The sequence below is a fragment of the Ascaphus truei genome, chromosome 3, assembly GCF_040206685.1.
Source record: "Ascaphus truei isolate aAscTru1 chromosome 3, aAscTru1.hap1, whole genome shotgun sequence".
NCBI classification, from domain to species: domain Eukaryota; kingdom Metazoa; phylum Chordata; class Amphibia; order Anura; family Ascaphidae; genus Ascaphus; species Ascaphus truei.
The window spans coordinates 418,522,004-418,542,592 of NC_134485.1; the positions used below are offsets into that span (position 1 = coordinate 418,522,004).

Genomic DNA, 20,589 nt, shown 5'->3' on the forward strand with positions numbered 1-20,589 from the left:
TGTTACAATAATATGTTCATGTTTATTATTGTATTGTGTTTCTTTTTCCAACCCTATTGTACTGCGCTACAACATATGTCGGCATTTATAAATTCTATGATAATAACATGGGCACAAGACATTTAGCATAGGAACCTCTCATTTTCTGATTTCTAAGCATACATATTATATCAACACACAGATACCCAACTAGCTCTGAGAAACCCCAAATATATATATATATATATATATATATATATATATATATATATATATATATATATATATGTATGTATGTATGTATGTATGCACTTCTGGAGATATGGTCCTCAGAACGGAAAAATACTCTTACCAATGATCTATTAAGTAGCATCACCACCCTGCTCTACTGCTCCTTACAGTACACCCTAACATCCTTCTGGCTGTATTTTTAGATATTCAACAATTCTTTCTTTCAGAAATGTTTCCATTCATGTCCCCACTACACATGTCCGGCTCACTGGCCTGTAGTTACCTGCTTCTTCACTACGTTCACTTTTGGCATGTGGGACTACATGTGTTTTTCTTTTTCTTCACAAGTCATCTGAAACTACACCTGTTACTAGTTAAATAGTTCTACTATTGGTGTTGTCAGCTCTCGTCTAAGTGTTGTTGTTTTTTAATAGTATCCCTGGAACCATATCTGACCCCACTGAATTGTCCGCTTTCAGTTTTGACAGTTCCGTTAGAGCCCTCTCTCCTGTAGAGGACGTGTGTCCACTGCTGTCCAGTTATATTCTTGTTCCCTTACTGTGGTCCCTCTCTGTCACCTGCGAATAAAGTTATTCATTATTACGTTTGTCTACTATAGCTCCTCTCTCTTTAGTCTTGCTATTCCTTCTTTTATTTTTCTCCTTTTCACTTTTATTCCTAAACATGTGTTGTCCCCCTTCTTTGCTAACTCGGCTATAATCTCCACTGTCTGGGCCTTCGTACACATGATTACTTGCTCAGCCTCCTTCCGCCTAACCTGATCTAGTTCTCTGTATTTTATCTTCTGAATCGCCCTCTATTTCCTCAGCTCTGGAGGGGTGGCGGGGTTATGTCTTCACAATACCTTCCACCTCCTTTGAGAACCATATCAGCTTTCTTTTCCTTGAGCTTTTACTAATCTTCTGACACAAAGGTCCTGTTGCTTCTAGCATTGCATCGTTTAGTTTTTTTCCCACTGCTCCCGTACGCCACCCTGCCAAAGGTTCCTTTAAATAAATCCCCATCTCTGAAAAGTGAGCCCTCCTGAAATCTAAAACCGTAGTATTTGTGTGGCGTGACTCGGTGATGATCACCGTTCTAACCCACAAGTCCATCTGATACTCTGTCCCCGTTAGTAAGTATTAAGTTCCATATTGCTTCCTTGAGAGTGGGATCCCTCACCGGTTGCCCCCTGCAAAGACAACCAGGATGTCCCCGCTTCTGGCTGAACCCGACCCATACATGCCAGTCCTAAAGTCTCCCATAATTATTAACCCTCCGTTAATTGCCACCTTAGTGCTGTCCTCCATTAAAACCCTGTCCAATAACTCCTTCCTGTCTTGGTGGTCTGTAGAACAACCTTCTGCCGAGTTATCCAGTGTCTGCCTTTTCTCCAGTACCTTGTATCAAAGTAGCTTTTCTGTTCCTCACAGTGTGGGTAACCCCTTCCTATCAGTAACCTGGCATAGACATGTCCAATGCTGATTCTCGTGTTACCGGGACCCCATACTAGTCACACTATCCACATCACCCCTTGTCATTATAGCAATTAGTTCTGGAACTTTGATTTCCCAACCTACACGCATGAACGGGCGAAAGAAAGCCGGAGGTTTGATTGGGTCGCGTGCCACAATAGAAAGGCTCGGCATGAATAGATGGCAATAGATAACCTTTTATTGGATCAACATTTTAGTGCCAAACTCCCCAGTTGATCGAGATGGGCCATTCTGCCTCACTGCATTTGTAGGAGTATTGGCAATATCCTCCCACCTTGATCATCTGCCGTTGTTGGACGCTCTACAGAGCTCCGGTTTTGTGTTTGCTTTGCAATGTTCCCGCTCTCGTGTGAACAAACAGCCGCCAGTCCCACTGCTCGCAAACCGGCCCTTTCCTTATTGGATTTGGATCAACCTTGGCCGTTTTTGGCAGATCTTATTAAACTTGTACCTCACTGCGATGATCCCCAAACACCATGACGTTCCGGGGAAAAAAGTGCACCACTGGATTTGGGGGATCAAGCCGTTGAAGCTTAGAAACAAGTGCTTTTTTCCACAGATTATTATTATAATTTTTCCTCCTGTGTAAATTGGTGTAAATATTCACTTGGTTCCTTAACCACCACCCTCTGCCCTCCAGGTAACAACCCACTCTGCGGATTGGAGGAGAACGGTAATGAAGACACCATCGGAGTCCTTGTCCGTCTGATCACTGAAAAGAAAGGTCGGTAGTTCTGGAACGGTGCAGGGTGACTATGTCTACTTAACCCATTTGCTTCCAGCAAGGGCACGAAGCGCAATACCCAAGGGGTGAATATGTTGTGTGCCCTCTCCGGCCACGAAAGAGTTCATGGATTAATCCTTTCAATCCAATTTGAACACAAAGTGGGAAGGCCGAGATTGAGAAAAGTCTAGTCCATTTTAGGCCTCCAGGTTTGCCGCAAGATGTGAATCTTTTGTAAAACTGGCGTCCTTGTGCAGCACAAAATAAAACAAAGAGCGATAATAATATAGAACAGCATCATACACTTCTCATTTACACTTTCTTCCCGCTGCACATTTGGCCGGGGCTACATGCACCCCCTATGCCAGGGAGAGGATACATTGTTATGTCCTCCCCAGCACCAAAATACACGGACAGTAATGGGAACGTTGTAGCATGTTTTGTGATCTTTGGAAGATGTCATTATTATATTGGTTAAATTGTTTAGAGAATAATTATTGGGAGGAAGCGCTGCCCATTTATTTAAGCGCGATTGCAGACATTCCTAATGTATGGTGCAGAGTAAATAAAAAATAGCACTTGTGGTGGTGAATTTGCACGTCTCAGACGGGTCTGCAACTCTGTATTTCCCCATCATCGCTTAGCAAACTGCTTCCACTGCAGCCAGGGATTCTGGGTAATGACATGCAAATGAGCACAGTGTATTACTCTTTACTTCTCATCCACTTTAACATGGACCCCTATAAGCTTATGCCTGCCATATTACACAGTTCTCCAGCACAGCCTGGGGTAAAGCAGTGCAGAGGCAGTAACCCTACTCGCAGACAGCTATCTCTACCTTTTGGGTCTCATCAGTGCGAGGTTGGTTGCCGGCTATGCCACGTGAAGCTGGTACGTGGGTATAACCAGAAATTAAAAAAAGTTATGGCGGGTAAAAAAAAGTGACAAAAACCCTCCACCGTACAGTGTACACCGGGCCGGCTGGGATTACCGCGGGGCTCAGTGCAGGGGCATTTGCGGGGCTTCTTAAATTGTCCGGCGCGGCATCTCCTCAGACGATGCAGCGCCTTGTTGTCATGGCAACGCACCGCCATTTGACGTCACGGCGTCATGATAACGGGACCCTGCAGGAGGAGATGCCTCTTGGACAAGGTAACAGACAGGGGCTCTCCTGCTCTCCCCCCCAGCGAGCCGTTTCATTGTTGGGGGGGGGGTGGGGGAAGAGTGCGGGGGTCTCTGTAACCGCGGGGCTCGTGCCATGGCACCAATAGAACCGCCATCAAGCCGGCCCTGAGTGTACAATAACCACAAATGGCACTAATGCACGGTGTCATTATCAATCGCCCTTTCGTCCGCGCGCTGGTATAAAACCCTCGCCCATTCCTGCCCCCCCGTGTCCTGTGTGCTGATGTTGCTGTCTCTTTCCACCTCAGAAAATGCCGTTGCCCTGGAAGAGCTGCTGAAGGATTATCAGAGCAAACAGGTATCCCCGCCCAGCATCAAGGCACCTCACAGGTGAGGAGCGATCACCAGGCCTCGGCCTACACCTCACTGCAGTTATCTCCCACCAGGGGCAATATCCCAGCAGTGTGTAAGGATGTACACGTTTGAGTGGGCATGTGCACATCTCTGTATATTATAGTCACACACACAATATGGAATATTAGTATGAAGTATTGAATGCTGGGTAGGTTTTGGTTCATTAGTCCTGGCTACAGAGGAAAGTCTCGAGTCTGTTTGTGAAGATTCCCATGGAGGGGCCTTTGAGACCAGGCGAGGCAGAGAGTACCAAAGAGCAGGAGCAGCGTGACTCAAATCTCTCTGCCCTAAAAGAAACCAGGGAGACTCTGGGAACTGTGAGGGGGTCTCTATGCCTTTTGTCTGTGCGCACCACTCAGTGTGTTAGTGTGTGTTAGAAAATGTGTGCAGCAAATGTGTAAGAGAGTGGGGTTACCCTATCTGCCTCCAGGAGGGCCAGCAATGCATTGTGGGTCCTTGTGGCAGCAAAGGGATTCAAATGTGACCCATCTGACTCCCAATAGCTTTTCCATCATCTCACATGTCGGGATACGCTTAGGCGCTCTCGGTTGCACCTAATGGACAAGCCTCCAGTAAACACTGCTGAAGCGTGCATGTGCTGCAAAGGTGTAGAACAGGGGTGGGTAACTCCCAGTCCTGGCGGGCCACCAGCAAGTCAGGTTTTCAGGATATCCCTGCTTCAGCACAGGTGGCTGTCATCATGCCATTGATTGGGCCACCTGTGCTGAAGCCGGGATATGCTGAAAACCTGACCTGTCGGTGGCTCGTGAGGACTGCAGTTGTCCGCCCCTGGTCTAGAAGCTGGGTTACATACGATTTAAGGAAGCCGGGTCACACGGGGAAACTCTTTACAAATGCCTCTTTTTCGGTGATCTCGGTGAGGCTGCGCTTCAGCTCACAGTGTACCACACAAGTGCCGGTGATTAAAGGAAGATTGTGACTTGCCGTGACCTCTTCCTGCATCTCCCTACTCAGCAGGCTGCACCTCCTCCCCGAGATGCCCCACATCTGCCGGCACCAGCACCATCTACACACGGTCCAGGGCCCGGCGACCCGCTCCGGCCCCTCCTGCACCCGCTGCAGTCAGAAGAAGTGGACGGAGGTTCTCCTGCCCCCCAAACCAGCAACCGTGCCCACCGCTGGCAACGGGAAAGTCTCAAGACCACTCGCCAAGGCAGGCCGGCCAGGGGAGATCACCATCCTCTCTGTGGGCAGGTAATTGCCATTGGATTGTCCTGGGAAGCTCTTTAGATGCCTCCTGAAGAAATGCGTCACAGTGTGATAAGCGTCAAAAACCAGCTGTGCAGGGGGCACTTCCCCATCGCAGGGGACTTCATTCCATGCTCCAAAAATAAACGCATTTTGGAACAACTATTTTCGTAAGCATGGAGGGGTCCATGCACACCGAAACACCATGCAATCAAATTAATGCAAAAGAGTCATTTAATGTAAATGACTCTTTTGCATTAATTTGATTGCTTCGTGTTTTGGGGTGCACGGACCCCTCCATGCTTACTACACTGTTGCCTTGACTAGGTTTTTTGCCTGTAGCACCCATACCATTACCCTTTGCTATAGCTTTTGTCTCCATTCCATTTGGGGCACCCCAAGTTGCTTTGGTCCCGATTCCCTCCTTTTTAGCTTGACGGAACAACTATTTTCAACATACAGTAGGAGTCGGAAGGGAAACCCACAGTTTTGGCTCATAAGGACTGAACGGATCTCCAGCTGTAGTCAGGATAACGTGCAGTGTGATAATGCTGTCTCTGGTCGGCTTGGACTGACATTGATGGCTGATACCGCTCAACTGAAGCCACGCCACCCACGGGGCAGACATTCCCTGTCCCCAACATAGTAGAAGGAACAGACAGACACCGCCCTGACCAGTGTTGGGATGTGAACGTTAGTTTGTGGTGTTGGGGGGGGGGGGAGTTATCTAATTGTCTCCGTTTGGAAAGGTCTGTGTTTGAGTTGCTCTAATGGCAAAGGCGCAGGGTACGTGGTCTTTCCTGGACAGAGCACGGAGGTCGAGATCCCAGCCGTGATCTGTAATGCTGACGTGGGGCGCGTATTCCTAACGCATTCCCCTTCGGTTTCCAGATTCCGAGTGGCTCGTATACCGGAGCAAAAGCAGAGCCCCCCGGAGGTGAAAACCGTCTCTGAATACAGCGGGGGCGACTCCCAGAGGGTCCCGCCGGATGACCGCTCAGAACAACGGGGGCTGCTCTGTAACACGGTGAGGACCACACACCAGGACGTAGGAAATACCAGCAAGCTGGAGGTAAGGGTGGTTTCACGGCTCTGCCGGCCGGCTTTGTACATGTGGATGGAGGAGATTCCTGCGGTTATTACAACTGTAGCACTGATTTCTGACCTAGAGACCTAGATTGAGACGTGTATTGTACAGCATGTCTCTCCCGAATAGTAGTCTCCAACCCGAATCCCTGCCCTCCTTGGGAAGATTATTAGTGACCGTCTTTATCACGATCTGGTTTGTATACAGTGTACAATTCCCAATTACACGCCTCTGGATCTCCAACCTATTGGTGATAATATCCTGACGGACCTTCCCTCAGCTCGCAGCATTTCCAAACTTCAGGTGTTAGGCAGAGTATATACACGTGGATAGGTAGAGTATATACACGTGGATAGGCAGAGTATATACATGTGGATAGGCAGAGTATATACATGTGGATAGGCAGAGTATATACACGTGGATAGGCAGAGTATATACACGTGGATAGGTAGAGTATATACACGTGGATAGGCAGAGTATATACACGTGGATAGGCAGAGTATATACACGTGGATAGGTAGAGTATATACACGTGGATAGGCAGAGTATATACATGTGGATAGGCAGAGTATATACATGTGGATAGGCAGAGTATATACATGTGGATAGGCAGAGTATATACACGTGGATAGGCAGAGTATATACATGTGGATAGGCAGAGTATATACATGTGGATAGGCAGAGTATATACACGTGGATAGGCAGAGTATATACATGTGGATAGGCAGAGTATATATATGTGGATAGGCAGAGTATATACACGTGGATAGGCAGAGTATATACATGTGGATAGGCAGAGTATATATATGTGGATAGGCAGAGTATATACACGTGGATAGGCAGAGTATATATATGTGGATAGGCAGAGTATATACACGTGGATAGGCAGAGTATATACATGTGGATAGGCAGAGTATATACATGTGGATAGGCAGAGTATATACATGTGGATAGGCAGAGTATATACATGTGGATAGGCAGAGTATATACACGTGGATAGGCAGAGTATATACACGTGGATAGGCAGAGTATATACATGTGGATAGGCAGAGTATATACATGTGGATAGGCAGAGTATATACATGTGGATAGGCAGAGTATATACGTGTGGATAGGCAGAGTATATACGTGTGGATAGGCAGAGTATATACGTGTGGATAGGCAGAGTATATACATGTGGATAGGCAGAGTATATACATGTGGATAGGCAGAGTATATACATGTGGATAGGCAGAGTATATACATGTGGATAGGCAGAGTATATACATGTGGATAGGCAGAGTATACACGTGTGGATAGGCAGAGTATATACATGTGGATAGGCAGAGTATATACATGTGGATAGGCAGAGTATATACATGTGGATAGGCAGAGTATACACATGTGGATAGGTAGATTATATACATGTGGATAGGCAGAGTATATACATGTGGATAGGCAGAGTATATACATGTGGATAGGCAGAGTATATACATGTGGATAGGCAGAGTATATACACGTGGATAGGCAGAGTATATACACGTGGATAGGCAGAGTATATACACGTGGATAGGCAGAGTATATACACGTGGATAGGCAGAGTATATACATGTGCATAGGCAGAGTATATACATGTGGATAGGCAGAGTATATACACGTGGATAGGCAGAGTATATACACGTGGATAGGCAGAGTATATACATGTGGATAGGCAGATTATATACACGTGGATAGGCAGAGTATATACACGTGGATAGGCAGAGTATATACATGTGGATAGGCAGATTATATACATGTGGTTAGGTAGATTATATACATGGGGATAGGCAGAGTATATACATGTGGATAGGCAGATTATATACACGTGGATAGGCAGATTATATACATGTGGATAGGCAGAGTATATACATGTGGATAGGCAGAGTATATAGATGGGGATAGGCAGAGTATATACATGTGGATAGGCAGAGTATATACATGGGGATAGGCAGAGTATATACATGTGGATAGGCAGATTATATACATGTGGATAGGCAGAGTATATACATGTGGATAGGCAGAGTATATACATGTGGATAGGCAGAGTATATACATGTGGATAGGCAGAGTATATACATGTGGATAGGCAGAGTATATACATGTGGATAGGCAGAGTATATACATGTGGATAGGCAGAGTATATACATGTGGTTAGGCAGAGTATATACATGTGGATAGGCAGAGTATATACATGTGGATAGGCAGAGTATATACATGTGGATAGGCAGAGTATATACATGTGGATAGGCAGAGTATATACATGTGGATAGGCAGAGTATATACATGTGGATAGGCAGAGTATATACATGTGGATAGGCAGAGTATATACATGTGGATAGGCAGAGTATATAGATGGGGATAGGCAGAGTATATACATGTGGATAGGCAGAGTATATACATGGGGATAGGCAGAGTATATACATGGGGATAGGCAGATTATATACATGTGGATAGGCAGATTATATACATGTGGATAGGCAGAGTATATACATGTGGATAGGCAGAGTATATACATGTGGATAGGCAGATTATATACATGTGGATAGGCAGAGTATATACATGTGGATAGGCAGAGTATATACATGTGGATAGGCAGATTATATACACGTGGATAGGCAGAGTATATACACGTGGATAGGCAGAGTATATACACGTGGATAGGCAGAGTATATACACGTGGATAGGCAGAGTATATACACGTGGATAGGTAGATTATATACGTGTGGATAGGCAGATTATATACGTGTGGATAGGCAGAGTATATACGTGTGGATAGGCAGAGTATATACCCGTGGATAGGCAGAGTATATACACGTGGATAGGCAGAGTATATACACGTGGATAGGCAGATTATATACATGTGGATAGGCAGATTATATACATGTGGATAGGCAGAGTATATACATGTGGATAGGCAGATTATATACATGTGGATAGGTAGATTATATACACGTGGATAGGCAGAGTATATACACGTGGATAGGCAGAGTATATACATGTGGATAGGCAGATTATATACATGTGGATAGGCAGAGTATATACATTTGGATAGGCAGAGTATATACATGTGGATAGGCAGAGTATATACATGTGGATAGGTAGAGTATATACATGTGGATAGGCAGAGTATATACATGTGGATAGGCAGAGTATATACATGTGGATGGGCAGAGTATATACATGTGGATAGGCAGAGTATACACGTGTGGATAGGTAGATTATACACGTGTGGATAGGTAGATTATATACGTGTGGATAGGCAGAGTATATACACGTGGATAGGCAGAGTATATACATGTGGATAGGTAGATTATATACATGTGGATAGGCAGAGTATATACACGTGGATAGGCAGAGTATATACACGTAATTAGGCAGAGTATATACACGTGGATAGGCAGATTATATACATGTGGATAGGCAGATTATATACACGTGGATAGGCAGAGTATATACACGTGGATAGGCAGAGTATATACACGTGGATAGGCAGAGTATATACACGTGGATAGGTAGATTATATACGTGTGGATAGGCAGATTATATACGTGTGGATAGGCAGAGTATATACGTGTGGATAGGCAGAGTATATACACGTGGATAGGCAGAGTATATACACGTGGATAGGCAGAGTATATACACGTGGATAGGCAGAGTATATACACGTGGATAGGCAGATTATATACGTGTGGATAGGCAGATTATATACGTGTGGATAGGCAGAGTATATACACGTGGATAGGCAGAGTATATACACGTGGATAGGCAGATTATATACATGTGGATAGGCAGATTATATACATGTGGATAGGCAGAGTATATACATGTGGATAGGCAGATTATATACATGTGGATAGGTAGATTATATACACGTGGATAGGCAGAGTATATACACGTGGATAGGCAGAGTATATACATGTGGATAGGCAGAGTATATACATGTGGATAGGCAGAGTATATACATGTGGATAGGCAGAGTATATACATGTGGATAGGCAGAGTATATACATGTGGATAGGTAGAGTATATACATGTGGATAGGCAGAGTATATACATGTGGATAGGCAGAGTATATACACGTAGATAGGCAGTATACATGTGGATAGGCAGAGTATATACACGTGGATAGGCAGAGTATATACGTGTGGATAGGCAGAGTATATACACGTGGATAGGTAGAGTATATACACGTGGATAGGCAGAGTATATACATGTGGATAGGCAGAGTATATACACGTGGATAGGCAGAGTATATACACGTGGATAGGCAGAGTATATACATGTGGATAGGCAGAGTATACTGTATACATGTGGATAGGCAGAGTATATACATGTGGATAGGCAGAGTATATACATGTGGATAGGCAGAGTATATACATGTGGATAGGCAGAGTATACTGTATACATGTGGATAGGCAGAGTATATACATGTGGATAGGCACAGTATATACATGTGGATAGGCAGAGTATATACATGTGGATAGGCAGAGTATATACATGTGGATAGGCAGAGTATATACATGTGGATAGGCAGAGTATATACATGTGGATAGGCAGAGTATATACATGTGGATAGGCAGAGTATATACATGTGGATAGGCAGAGTATATACATGTGGATGGTTTCCAGACCGCTCCAGTAACGAAGGCTTTTGAATATGTTCTGTAGTTACAGTACAGCGTGTACCTTCCGTGGACGTGGGAGTGTTGCTGTCTCCCATCCCTCCTAATGAGGTCCTCAGGGGCTTTCTCTCCGCACACTTTCTCCTCCCTGTGGTCTTTGTGCCGCTCAATCTTCCTTTGTAAGTGTTGCACCTTATTTAGCCTCTTACGCAGCTGAAGAGGCCAGACAACTTTCAGATGCATTGTGCAGGAGAGCTGCTGTGCTATCCCCAGTCTATCCCCGTCACCACGTGGCATTGCTGGGGTGGGTTAGTCTGTGGGTGAAATTCCTTCCCACGCCCCGCAGAAGAATCCAACGCGCGATAAGTGGCGCATTTATGAGAGATTCCCTTTGTGTTGTCATTTCAATTCATGTAATTATAACAGATTTACGAACACTGCAGGTATATTAAAAAGTTATTAAAAAAGTGCTAAATTTATACTATGTTACTGTGCCATTCAAAGACTTTTTCCCCTCTGAAAGCTTAATAACAGAACCTAAATTATGTGGGAAAGGATTGACAACAAGCCGTTGCATGTCCGAGTGCTTGGCTCTCAATATTTGCTTTTCAATGCGTTGCTGGACCCCTCGGGCAGCAATGGGTTAAGTAACGATTTCCCCTCGATGGGACGGGCGAGGAAGGAATGCCCGTGCATTAGTTTGCATTAGTTTGCCGTATTCATGCTGAGGTTTGCGCAGAACGACTTTCACTGCTCGGAACATTGGCTGAGCAGCCTCCTCGCTGTCGTATGGCTGATCATGGCTTCTGACGTCCCTCTGTCCCCTGCCCTATCATCATTCTGACAGAGCCGCCTTCCCTCCGCCGCCGCATAGAAGCCGAGCGAATCTGATGGGCTATTTGTGGCTGGGGTGATTAATTCCTGCTGCTAGAATCTCTGCAACACGGCGGTGCCTGACATCTTCTTCCCTGGCCTGATGGGACGGAACGTTGACTTGACACCCATATAACCATTGGAATATGCTCATGACATCCACATGATGTCACAAGGGCTGTATTCTGGTGGCTTTCATGGTGACATCCCGTGGACGAGATCATTTTGCTGCTTGCTACTTAGAGATGTCACTCAGATCCCTCCGTGATCTATGGAGGCCGTCCGACACATCTGTACAGTATATGGCCATACCCGGAATAGAGTTAAAGAGGCAGCAAAATGTAGAGTCCCAACTTTTCGTGCCACAGGAGGACCTCTCACAGGGAACCAAAACATCGGGAGTCTAGATTTGCGGGGTGGACGATTATTAGGCTTTCTGAACTCTCTTCCTTGGCCGGTATTGTCCTAGTCAGTATGGATGGGCCAGATTGCCTATGATGTCCGTTCCCTGCACGAGTATGTCCTGACGGTGCTGCAGACTCCCTCCTTTTAGGAGTGTGCTGACCCTGCGTTCTCGATCATTAATTTGTGGGGGGCGATCGGAACACCGGAGGGGGACTTCCTCTCGCGTTCCCAATGTTAGGGGGAGAGTCACAAAGAGGTGGTCGCTACACAAGCGATCCCATGGGGGTCACGATTTAGGCAGGTCTGTGGCACCCTGTGGATGCGGACCTTCTGCCTCTGAAAGGGTTAACGGGGAGGAATGTATGTTTCTCTCCTACCTGGCAGCACATCACCATAGAAACAGTCCAAGTTATTAAGCAATTAGGCCCTTGAAGCTGTTTTGAGAGTGATCAGAACTGGATTCACATTAAACCAGGTTAATAACATTACTTTGTCCTGGGGGGCATTGGATCTGATTTTAATTTCTATTTAAAAGGCCCCCAAACCTGCAGTCAGGTGATCTCTGCTGCCTAGTGCCATGTGGGCTCAGCAGGAAGCACAGAGCTGCTCTCCGTGCAGATTTCAAAGAGTCTCATCAGAAAAGCGCTCTCATCCTGAGTTTCTCTGGAAGGGCTGTTGTAGTTTAGTGATGTCACAAAGTGTGTGCGCGTCACTTTAAGAGAAGAGGTGGAAACCTACACCTTATTGTACAGTGCGATTAAGAAATCGTTAAGAATAACAAGCAGGGAAACTTGGAAGAACATGTACAGAACCTTAGAGGTCACGCATTGAATTTAAAGCAAACATCTTTAATGTGCAAAATCAAACTGCTTTCTCTCTTTTTTTTTTTATCCTGATCACAAAGTTCGCTGTGTAATTATACGGTATTTCCTCTGTGGAGAAATATTGATGTAAAACAGTATGTATAGGCGGTTGTTGGCCTGTGAGCCCATCCCTACAATTCCAGGATTAGTCAATATAGTCTTTACAATCCCTTGATGGCCAAGTGGGACTGCACCTTTAGGTAGCGGCTATGAGGAAGTGTGACACCTTGTGGTTAGCGTGGGAAGTGCACTGAAACACATGTAATGTGGTGGAGTCTTAAAGACGTGCTGCAGTCATGATCCCTTTTACCCCACCAACAAGCGGGAGATGTTTAATAGGCACTGAGCTTCGGAGACCTCACATGGCTTCTGATGATGGAATTAGGATAATGGAGATGAATTTATGTCCACATACTACAAACACACCGGCTCCCTCCTTAACTCGGCCACGGACACGCGGGGACGGACACGTGACTTGGCTGGCCTGTTCTCCGCTCCGGATCCCCCTGAATGATCAGGAAATGCCACCATTGGGAATGAGCTCCTATTTTCCGTAACTGTGTCTCTGCTAATACGAACTCAACTTTAAAGGGTCTAAACCGGTCCTCAAGGGCCATCAGCGGGTCAGCTTTTCAGGATATCCCTGCTTCAGCACAGGTGGCTCAGTCTTTGACTGTGCCACCTATGCTGAAGCAGGGATATCCTTAAAACCTGACCTGCTGATGGCCCTTGAGGACAGGAGTTGCCCACCACTGGTCTAAGCGAACTAATGGCAGTGATGGGTTTAAAGAACCAATCCACCCTAACTAACCTAGTTAGGGGGGTGAGGGGCTCAGAGCTAAACCGCACTATTTACAGCTCCGAGGACCCCACAGCCCCCGAGATTCTTGCTGATGAGGTCACAGGTATTACTTCCTGGTTTTATAAAGGGGATTTAAATGGCCATCCAATAGGAAGCCGCAAAGGATGTTTCAGCTTCCTATTGGTCCAAGATTTGGCAGCCATGTGGTTCCCACTGAAGGAGATTTAAATCCGGTAGCTTCACTGGTCTGTATCTCAGTAACTGCAGGGGGGAGGCTTCCCGTAGCTGAAAATAGTGGCGTATTGGCTCGGGGGGGACCTCTGGTTACCACCCTATAAAAGAAATGCAGGAGAAACTGCCCGGCAGATTGTAGAAACCCAGAATTGCTTTTCCTTGCCTAAAAATACAAATATATATATATTTTATTTAAAGTATTAAACAGGCTATAAGGAGGGACTGTACATTTAGTAGGTGACCCACGCTCTCTTCCCCTTTGTCTTCCCCAGGACGTTATCTGACTCCTCTCCTTGCCAGAAGACCCATTCACCTGCAAAAGACAACCCCTTCTGGTGGCAGAGTCCTCCCACGCGTCACAGGAGGATTCCGGAGGAACGCAGCACGAAGCCGCCGCCGCGCTCACTGCAGGGGAGAGACCCTTCCAGGCGCCCGCCCTGCATTTTAAATCAAAGAAGACCTTTTCATTTATTTTTTAACAATAGCATATTTTTTATTCGCGGGCAAAGATGCCGGAAACCTTCCTTCCACATGCAGATAGGATTCGGGGAATGCCAGCAAAGATAGAACTTGGTGGAGGGGGCTAAGAGGAGCCAAGAAAGGGCTAACATGTCTGGGGAGAGCAGCCAAAGTCGGTCATTTTCAATAATAATGATACCACTGTGACCGTGTACTCAGAAGTTACAGGCGCAAGCAATGGAAAGAGATGACATGTCTGCAGGAAGATGAAGGCATCTATTTGTAATGCTATGAAACTATATTCCCAGTGCTGGAAAATCATTCGGCTCTATTAAATTAATTGAGACTAAAACCTTTTCCAGCATGAGGAAGACAGCTTTGCACCTTATTGAATAGCTTCCATCGTGTCTTGTCCATAAGAAGCTGCTACTGGGACGTTAACCGCTATCCCATTTCAAAGCCAGGCTCCTCAGTCTGTGGCTCACCCTTCCCAGGCATGGGGTTTCCCAGTCAGGGCAGGGGTTTAAGATTTGTTGTATTTCCTTTTTTTGTTTATTATTATAATTATTAGGTAAAATGGGCACGGTACTATTTGTCTCATTCCCTTTCCCTGTAGGGTAGTTTTCATCCCGCTTGTTCTAGTCCGGTTTGTGGGCCTTGTAGGGGAGAAACGCTGCAGCCTCTTCATTGAACGTTGGGTCACGAGGTTGCCTGGAAGAAACACATGACTTGTAAGGTCACCATTGTGATGCCTGTCCAAAGAGATAACACATTTCTCTTGACACCTGCTCTGGTCTGTAAGCGAGAGCCAATGTCCCGGGTGCTGTTAAAACCTGAACCTTGGCCAACCTTGTCACCAGGAAGCACGTCTGTGGCTATGGGAACTTAAAACCACTATGGAAGGGAGATAGGAGAACTCTAGCAGCAAGGACTTCATGTAGAACAGGAGTTCTCGGATACCCACACACCTCGGTGTTAAACAACCAGCATCCTTCCGTTATCTGAGCATGTTTGGCGTTTTTAAACAGCAGCAACATTACGTAACGAGGAACAATTGAGAATATTCACGTCTTTCCAATGTGAGCCCCTAAAATATATTTTTGGCTGATTTAAAGAGAGAATTAATAACCGGAGCATTTCACTGCAAAGACTACAAACAAACGTCTCTTTCCTATTTCCTGACATTGACCTGTATCCCGGGCCGGCCTTCATCATCCTTCATCAGCACTCAGTCCAGACCCAGAGGTCACAGGCAGACCCAGAGGTCACAGGCAGACCCAGAGGTCACAGGCAGACCCAGAGGTCACAGGCAGACCCAGAGGTCACAGGCAGACCCAGAGGTCACTGGCAGACCCAGAGGTCACTGGCAGACCCAGAGGTCACTGGCAGACCCAGAGGTCACTGCTATCTTTGCATCAGAGCTTATCCAAAACTATAAAGGGGATTTTACAACTACGTACTGTAAGTGATCAGGACTTCTGTTTGTGTGGGTACAAGTGTAATGACCTTTTTATTCTGTTCCCTAATATTATACATGTATTCCTGGGTGATCACGGGGACAAACAGAGCAGAGCAGTGTGCGGAAAGAAGAAGAACAAAAAGATAGGGGCATTTTTCCAAGTCCACGTACGACTGAAAAACTAGTATCTGATACATTGGAGGGGAGTTTTTTTTCACAGTACTGTTGCTTTTGTTGTTAACTTATTGCTGCATATTTATTAATTTTACGAGCTTTCCGCTGAGGGCTTTACACAGGACAGGGACACAAGTTACCGTGTCCCCAGAAACCATGATATATACTTGAAGCAAAAAGCGAGAGACTGTGGAGTTGAGCAGGGTTCTTATTACCGATGCTTGGGGCAGAGGAGGGTTTGTGGCGTCTGGCAATGCACCTTCTCTCTGGCAGTGAGGAGGTAACGCCCCCTCGCCCTCCCATGTAATATTACAGTGTGTTTTAAATACAGTGAATGGCTGGAAATACTTTCACGGTCTGCTAGTAATAGAACTGATTTTATCACCAGACAGTTGTGTAACTGCTTATACAGCCAGGAGACACCCAGCATCTGTGTGTGTATTCCGGAGCCCTCTGAGCAGATGTTCTGTTTAACCATTTAGCACAGGGGCGGGCAACTCCAGTCCTCAAGGGCCACCAACAGGTAAGGTTTTTTTTTTGTTTTTAGAATATCCCTGCTTCAGCACAAGTAGCTGAATCTGTGGATATCCTGAAAAGGCTGAGAATAGGTTAACAAAACACAGAACCCCAGCAAGCTCTTTTTGGGAACCCCTATCCTGAAAACCTGACACGTTGGTAGCCCTTGAGGACTGCAGCTGGCCACTCCTGATCGAAATACACAGATGTCCACCCTTTTGCTGACACAGATGCCAGCGACGCATTGCATACCAAAGTGTTATTGAGCCCTATGGCAGAGGAAGGGTTAACCTGTGATGGTACCTCTCATGTCATTTGCCACCACAAAAGATGACCTAGTGGGAGGGGGGGTACAGTAAAGCAGCTCCCCCCTCCCCCCCCCCCCCCCCCCGAAGCCTGTATGAGTTTAAGTCCTGTAATGTTAGTATCTCGTCTCCTGAGTACGTGCTGCTCCTTTAGAAATAAAAAAGTGAAGTATTAATAATGACACTTTTTTTCTTATCTCTAACTTCTGGGAACCTTGAGACTTCCCCGGGCTCCGGGAAGAGGCTCCATTTTAACCTCCCGGACACTAAGGACTAGATACACAGAGCTCCGCTAAGTCAGGGCTCAGAACATACAACATATCAAAGTCCGCCGCGGGCGTTATGTTCCCTGAGGGTAACGCAACGCTGCAAAGCTAATTATATGCAAAAACAATGTCCGTTGCAGATCTCATTAGCATAGTCTTAGCGTCAGGTTAAGTTAGCCCTGCCTTGCGTTATCTTCAAATAACATGGCGTTGTCTGTCTTACCCAAAGGTGGTGCGGGCTCCCGCAAAAACCCATATTTCAGGGTCTGGAGGGAGATAACGCCCTCTTTAGGTCAGGCCTAAGTAACGCATCATTAAATCCCTGCGTTAGCGCCTATCCACAGAGCTGCGTTATAGTTATTAGAGGGAACACCTCTTTTGCATACCATTAGCACTGACGTCCGTTATAGTTAATGCAAGGCCTGTTACGGCTGAGAACTGCACCTAACACTGCGTTAGTGAGCTTTAAAGATACCCGTTAGCCCGTAACACGGCGTTAACGTAAGTTAATGCGTTAATATGTCAATAACAGAGCTCCTTGTGGATCAGCGCCTAATGTTTCAAACGCTTATATCTCCTGAACAGCGCATCAGATTTTACCAACTAAAAACCGCTCCTGTTTTAATGACAGGACTGGTGCAGGGGGTTCCCGGAGCTGACGTGTTAATTTCAGCTCCGGGGACCCCCTACTTCCGTAGATACTTCCCTCCGTAGGGGTTGCCGGTATGTCTGCAGTCACAAACTGTGTGCCTAACATAATGGCGGCGTTTAATTGTCCCGCGTCACACGAGCCAATAGGAAGCCGTGACATCATCCGTTGCGGCTTCCTATTGGCCCGCGTGACCGGGACTGCACGGGAATACCGGCGCCCGCTACGGAGGTATCTCGGGAAGCAGCGGGTCCCCGTAGCTGGAAATAACACCGGTCAGTATGCTTTTTTTAGTAGCTTGCCAGAGCTGGGGAAGAGTTCAGCTTCCTGCACATACTAAAAAACCCTCTGCGACAAGTGGAAGGCGTGTTCCCAGCGCACCGAACATGGGCCGATAAACCCAGACACCGATAACCGACTTATTTATCTTTTTGTTCTCACTTAACCCTTTGCTGCGCTAGACGGGTCGGCATTATAATGCCAACGAGACCACCCCGAAAAGATAAAAGGGAAGAACGCCTTCTTTGTTCAGTGACACTTGCGTACGTTGTAAGGACAGGCCGCTGGCCGCGGCGGGTTGCATTTGTCATTTTAACGCTCAGCGCTATTTTGAATGTCTAGTTTACAATTTGTATTGTATTTATTGTTTTGACATTTTTCCTGTTTGTATAAAATGTTTATCCTTTATTTTTTTTTAATCTTGTATCTCATGTTCTACAATCTCAATTCTATCTCACCCTACCCAGTTATTTATAACTAGCAGAACGCCCGTGTGTGACGCCCCCCGGTGGACGGCGAACACCCTACATAAAGGTTTATTTAATAAAGTCTCCCAGCTTCTTAATCAAAGAAAAGGCGTCCCATTGAGAGCAATTGTTTGTTTCACAGCCAGGAGTCTTTAATAAATAACCCCCCCCCCCTCCCCCATAGCAGGGACTTTCAGCACTGAATGGGGGGGTCGCACGGGTTTTTCTGCCATCATTTGCAATTTCACCAACTGCCGTTATTTATTTATTTATTTATGTTCTTTCTAAATCATTGAAATAAAAGAAAAATGTAAATTGAGATGTTTGAGGTTTTTTTTTTATTTACTTAATGTGTCCCCGGGGGGGGGGGGGGGAGGGAAGAGGAGGGAAGAAGGGTAAGAGTAACAAAGGAGGGAGTAGTAGGGGGTATGATACCTTTTATTGGACCAGCAAGTAGTTGATTTGTTACCTTCATCGGGTATGGCAGAAATAGAGAAGCACAATATAACATACAGTGTATGTGAGAGGGATATCTGGTTGCAATGGGTGTTGAGAGGAAGTGGGAAATAAGATAAGGGAGGAACAGGAGGCCTGGTGTGAGAAGTAACAGTAGACCTAAAAGGCTTTTCTCTATTGAAATGCAAAAGGCCCAGACAGCAAGGAGACATGAGGGAGAGTGGGACAGGGCAGGGTTTGTGTATAAATATCTGTATACCAACCCACTAGGGTTACCACCCACCACAGCGCTGACCCTGTGAAACCAACTCAACTGTGGCAAGTAACACAGATCAAGAAGCTTCCTAAAGAGTGCGACAATACACTCAACAAGAGAACTTGGAGTAATGAGGCTCAAGCCTCGGTATCCAATATCACCACTGACAGATTTAATCTGTCAGTCAGAACAGAACGGTCACTAGGGTTACCAGGTGTGCAGTCTTGAACCGGAGACTTTCCTGTATCTGGACACTGTCCAGTAAAAAAGTAGAGGTGATACTGGACATATGTATGTACAGTATACCGGTATTACCTCTCTGGACATAGTGACCTGTCCGGCTTGGGCCATGGGATTTCCCAGAGCAGGAAGAAAGCAGGACTGTGGCTAGGGTGCGGGGCAGCTTCCCCCAACCTGATTGGCTGCTGCTAGGTAACGCTTGGAAAATCAGGAGAATGTGTCAGGATCCTGGGGGTGGGACCGAGGAGAGGAGGAAACTGCATGGAGCAGAGAGAGGTGTGTGTATATGTCTCGAGCATGTGTGTGCTCAGGGGCACCTCAGTACTTTGGGGGAATCCCATCAGGGGTGGACACTACGGTTGGACGCCACGGTGGGGCTACGGAAATGCGAGGCCTATTTTATATGTGAATTAGTGACCTACCTAATTTTACCTGTGTTCAGTAAACTGTTATTAAATACAAGTGTGTAATCTGATTGCATTGGGTCCTGTGATGGGGTTATCCGGCGCTGTCCCCAGACGGATCAGGTACACCCCGGGCTCCCAGCAGCGGAGGTTCGGGCCTCCTGTGAGCCGCAGGTAACGCTCCACATACACTCAGTAGCCGCCACATTTCCCATAGGGTGGGGAGAAACGGCGCTACATATGTCACATTGCACAGAGGCATGGCGAGCCTGCACCTAAACGTTGGGTGGCAGCAGAGAGGGATATGTGTGCCCCTCCATGATCTAATTTGGCTACCCAAAAGGACACACAAGTCCGGCCGAGAACCTCTCTCCTCGATGACTAACTCATTAGCAGTTTGGGAGGCTGCTAAATTAGGGTGCTCACTGACTACTGAACACTTTAATGACCCCCCTATTTGACAACCCTTACTTTGCTCCGGGTCTGAATAGTAAGGGTTTTTCGATTTGGAAACAAAAAGGGTTTTTAAGACTCAAAGATCTGGAGGGTAGAACCAATATTAAAACATTTGAACAAA

At 46.1% G+C, this 20,589-nt stretch overlaps 1 protein-coding gene across 5 annotated transcripts in view; it reads left to right on the forward strand.

Annotated features, from left to right (window-relative positions):
- Positions 1 to 18,975, forward strand: part of RELT (RELT TNF receptor) — an 80,785-nt gene extending 61,810 nt beyond the window's left edge. For 4 of the 5 annotated variants that reach the window (XM_075592727.1, XM_075592729.1, XM_075592725.1 and 1 more), the window contains exons 7-11: positions 2,347 to 2,430; positions 3,864 to 3,945; positions 4,945 to 5,184; positions 6,070 to 6,250; positions 14,355 to 18,975. In XM_075592727.1, the coding sequence (XP_075448842.1) occupies positions 2,347 to 2,430; positions 3,864 to 3,945; positions 4,945 to 5,184; positions 6,070 to 6,250; positions 14,355 to 14,366 (599 nt within the window). In that variant the 3' untranslated portion in view covers positions 14,367 to 18,975. The remainder of the gene's footprint in view (positions 1 to 2,346; positions 2,431 to 3,863; positions 3,946 to 4,944; positions 5,185 to 6,069; positions 6,251 to 14,354) is intronic. The other variant, XM_075592724.1, reaches the window with a different exon arrangement.
- The last annotated feature ends 1,614 nt before the right edge of the window (positions 18,976 to 20,589 follow it).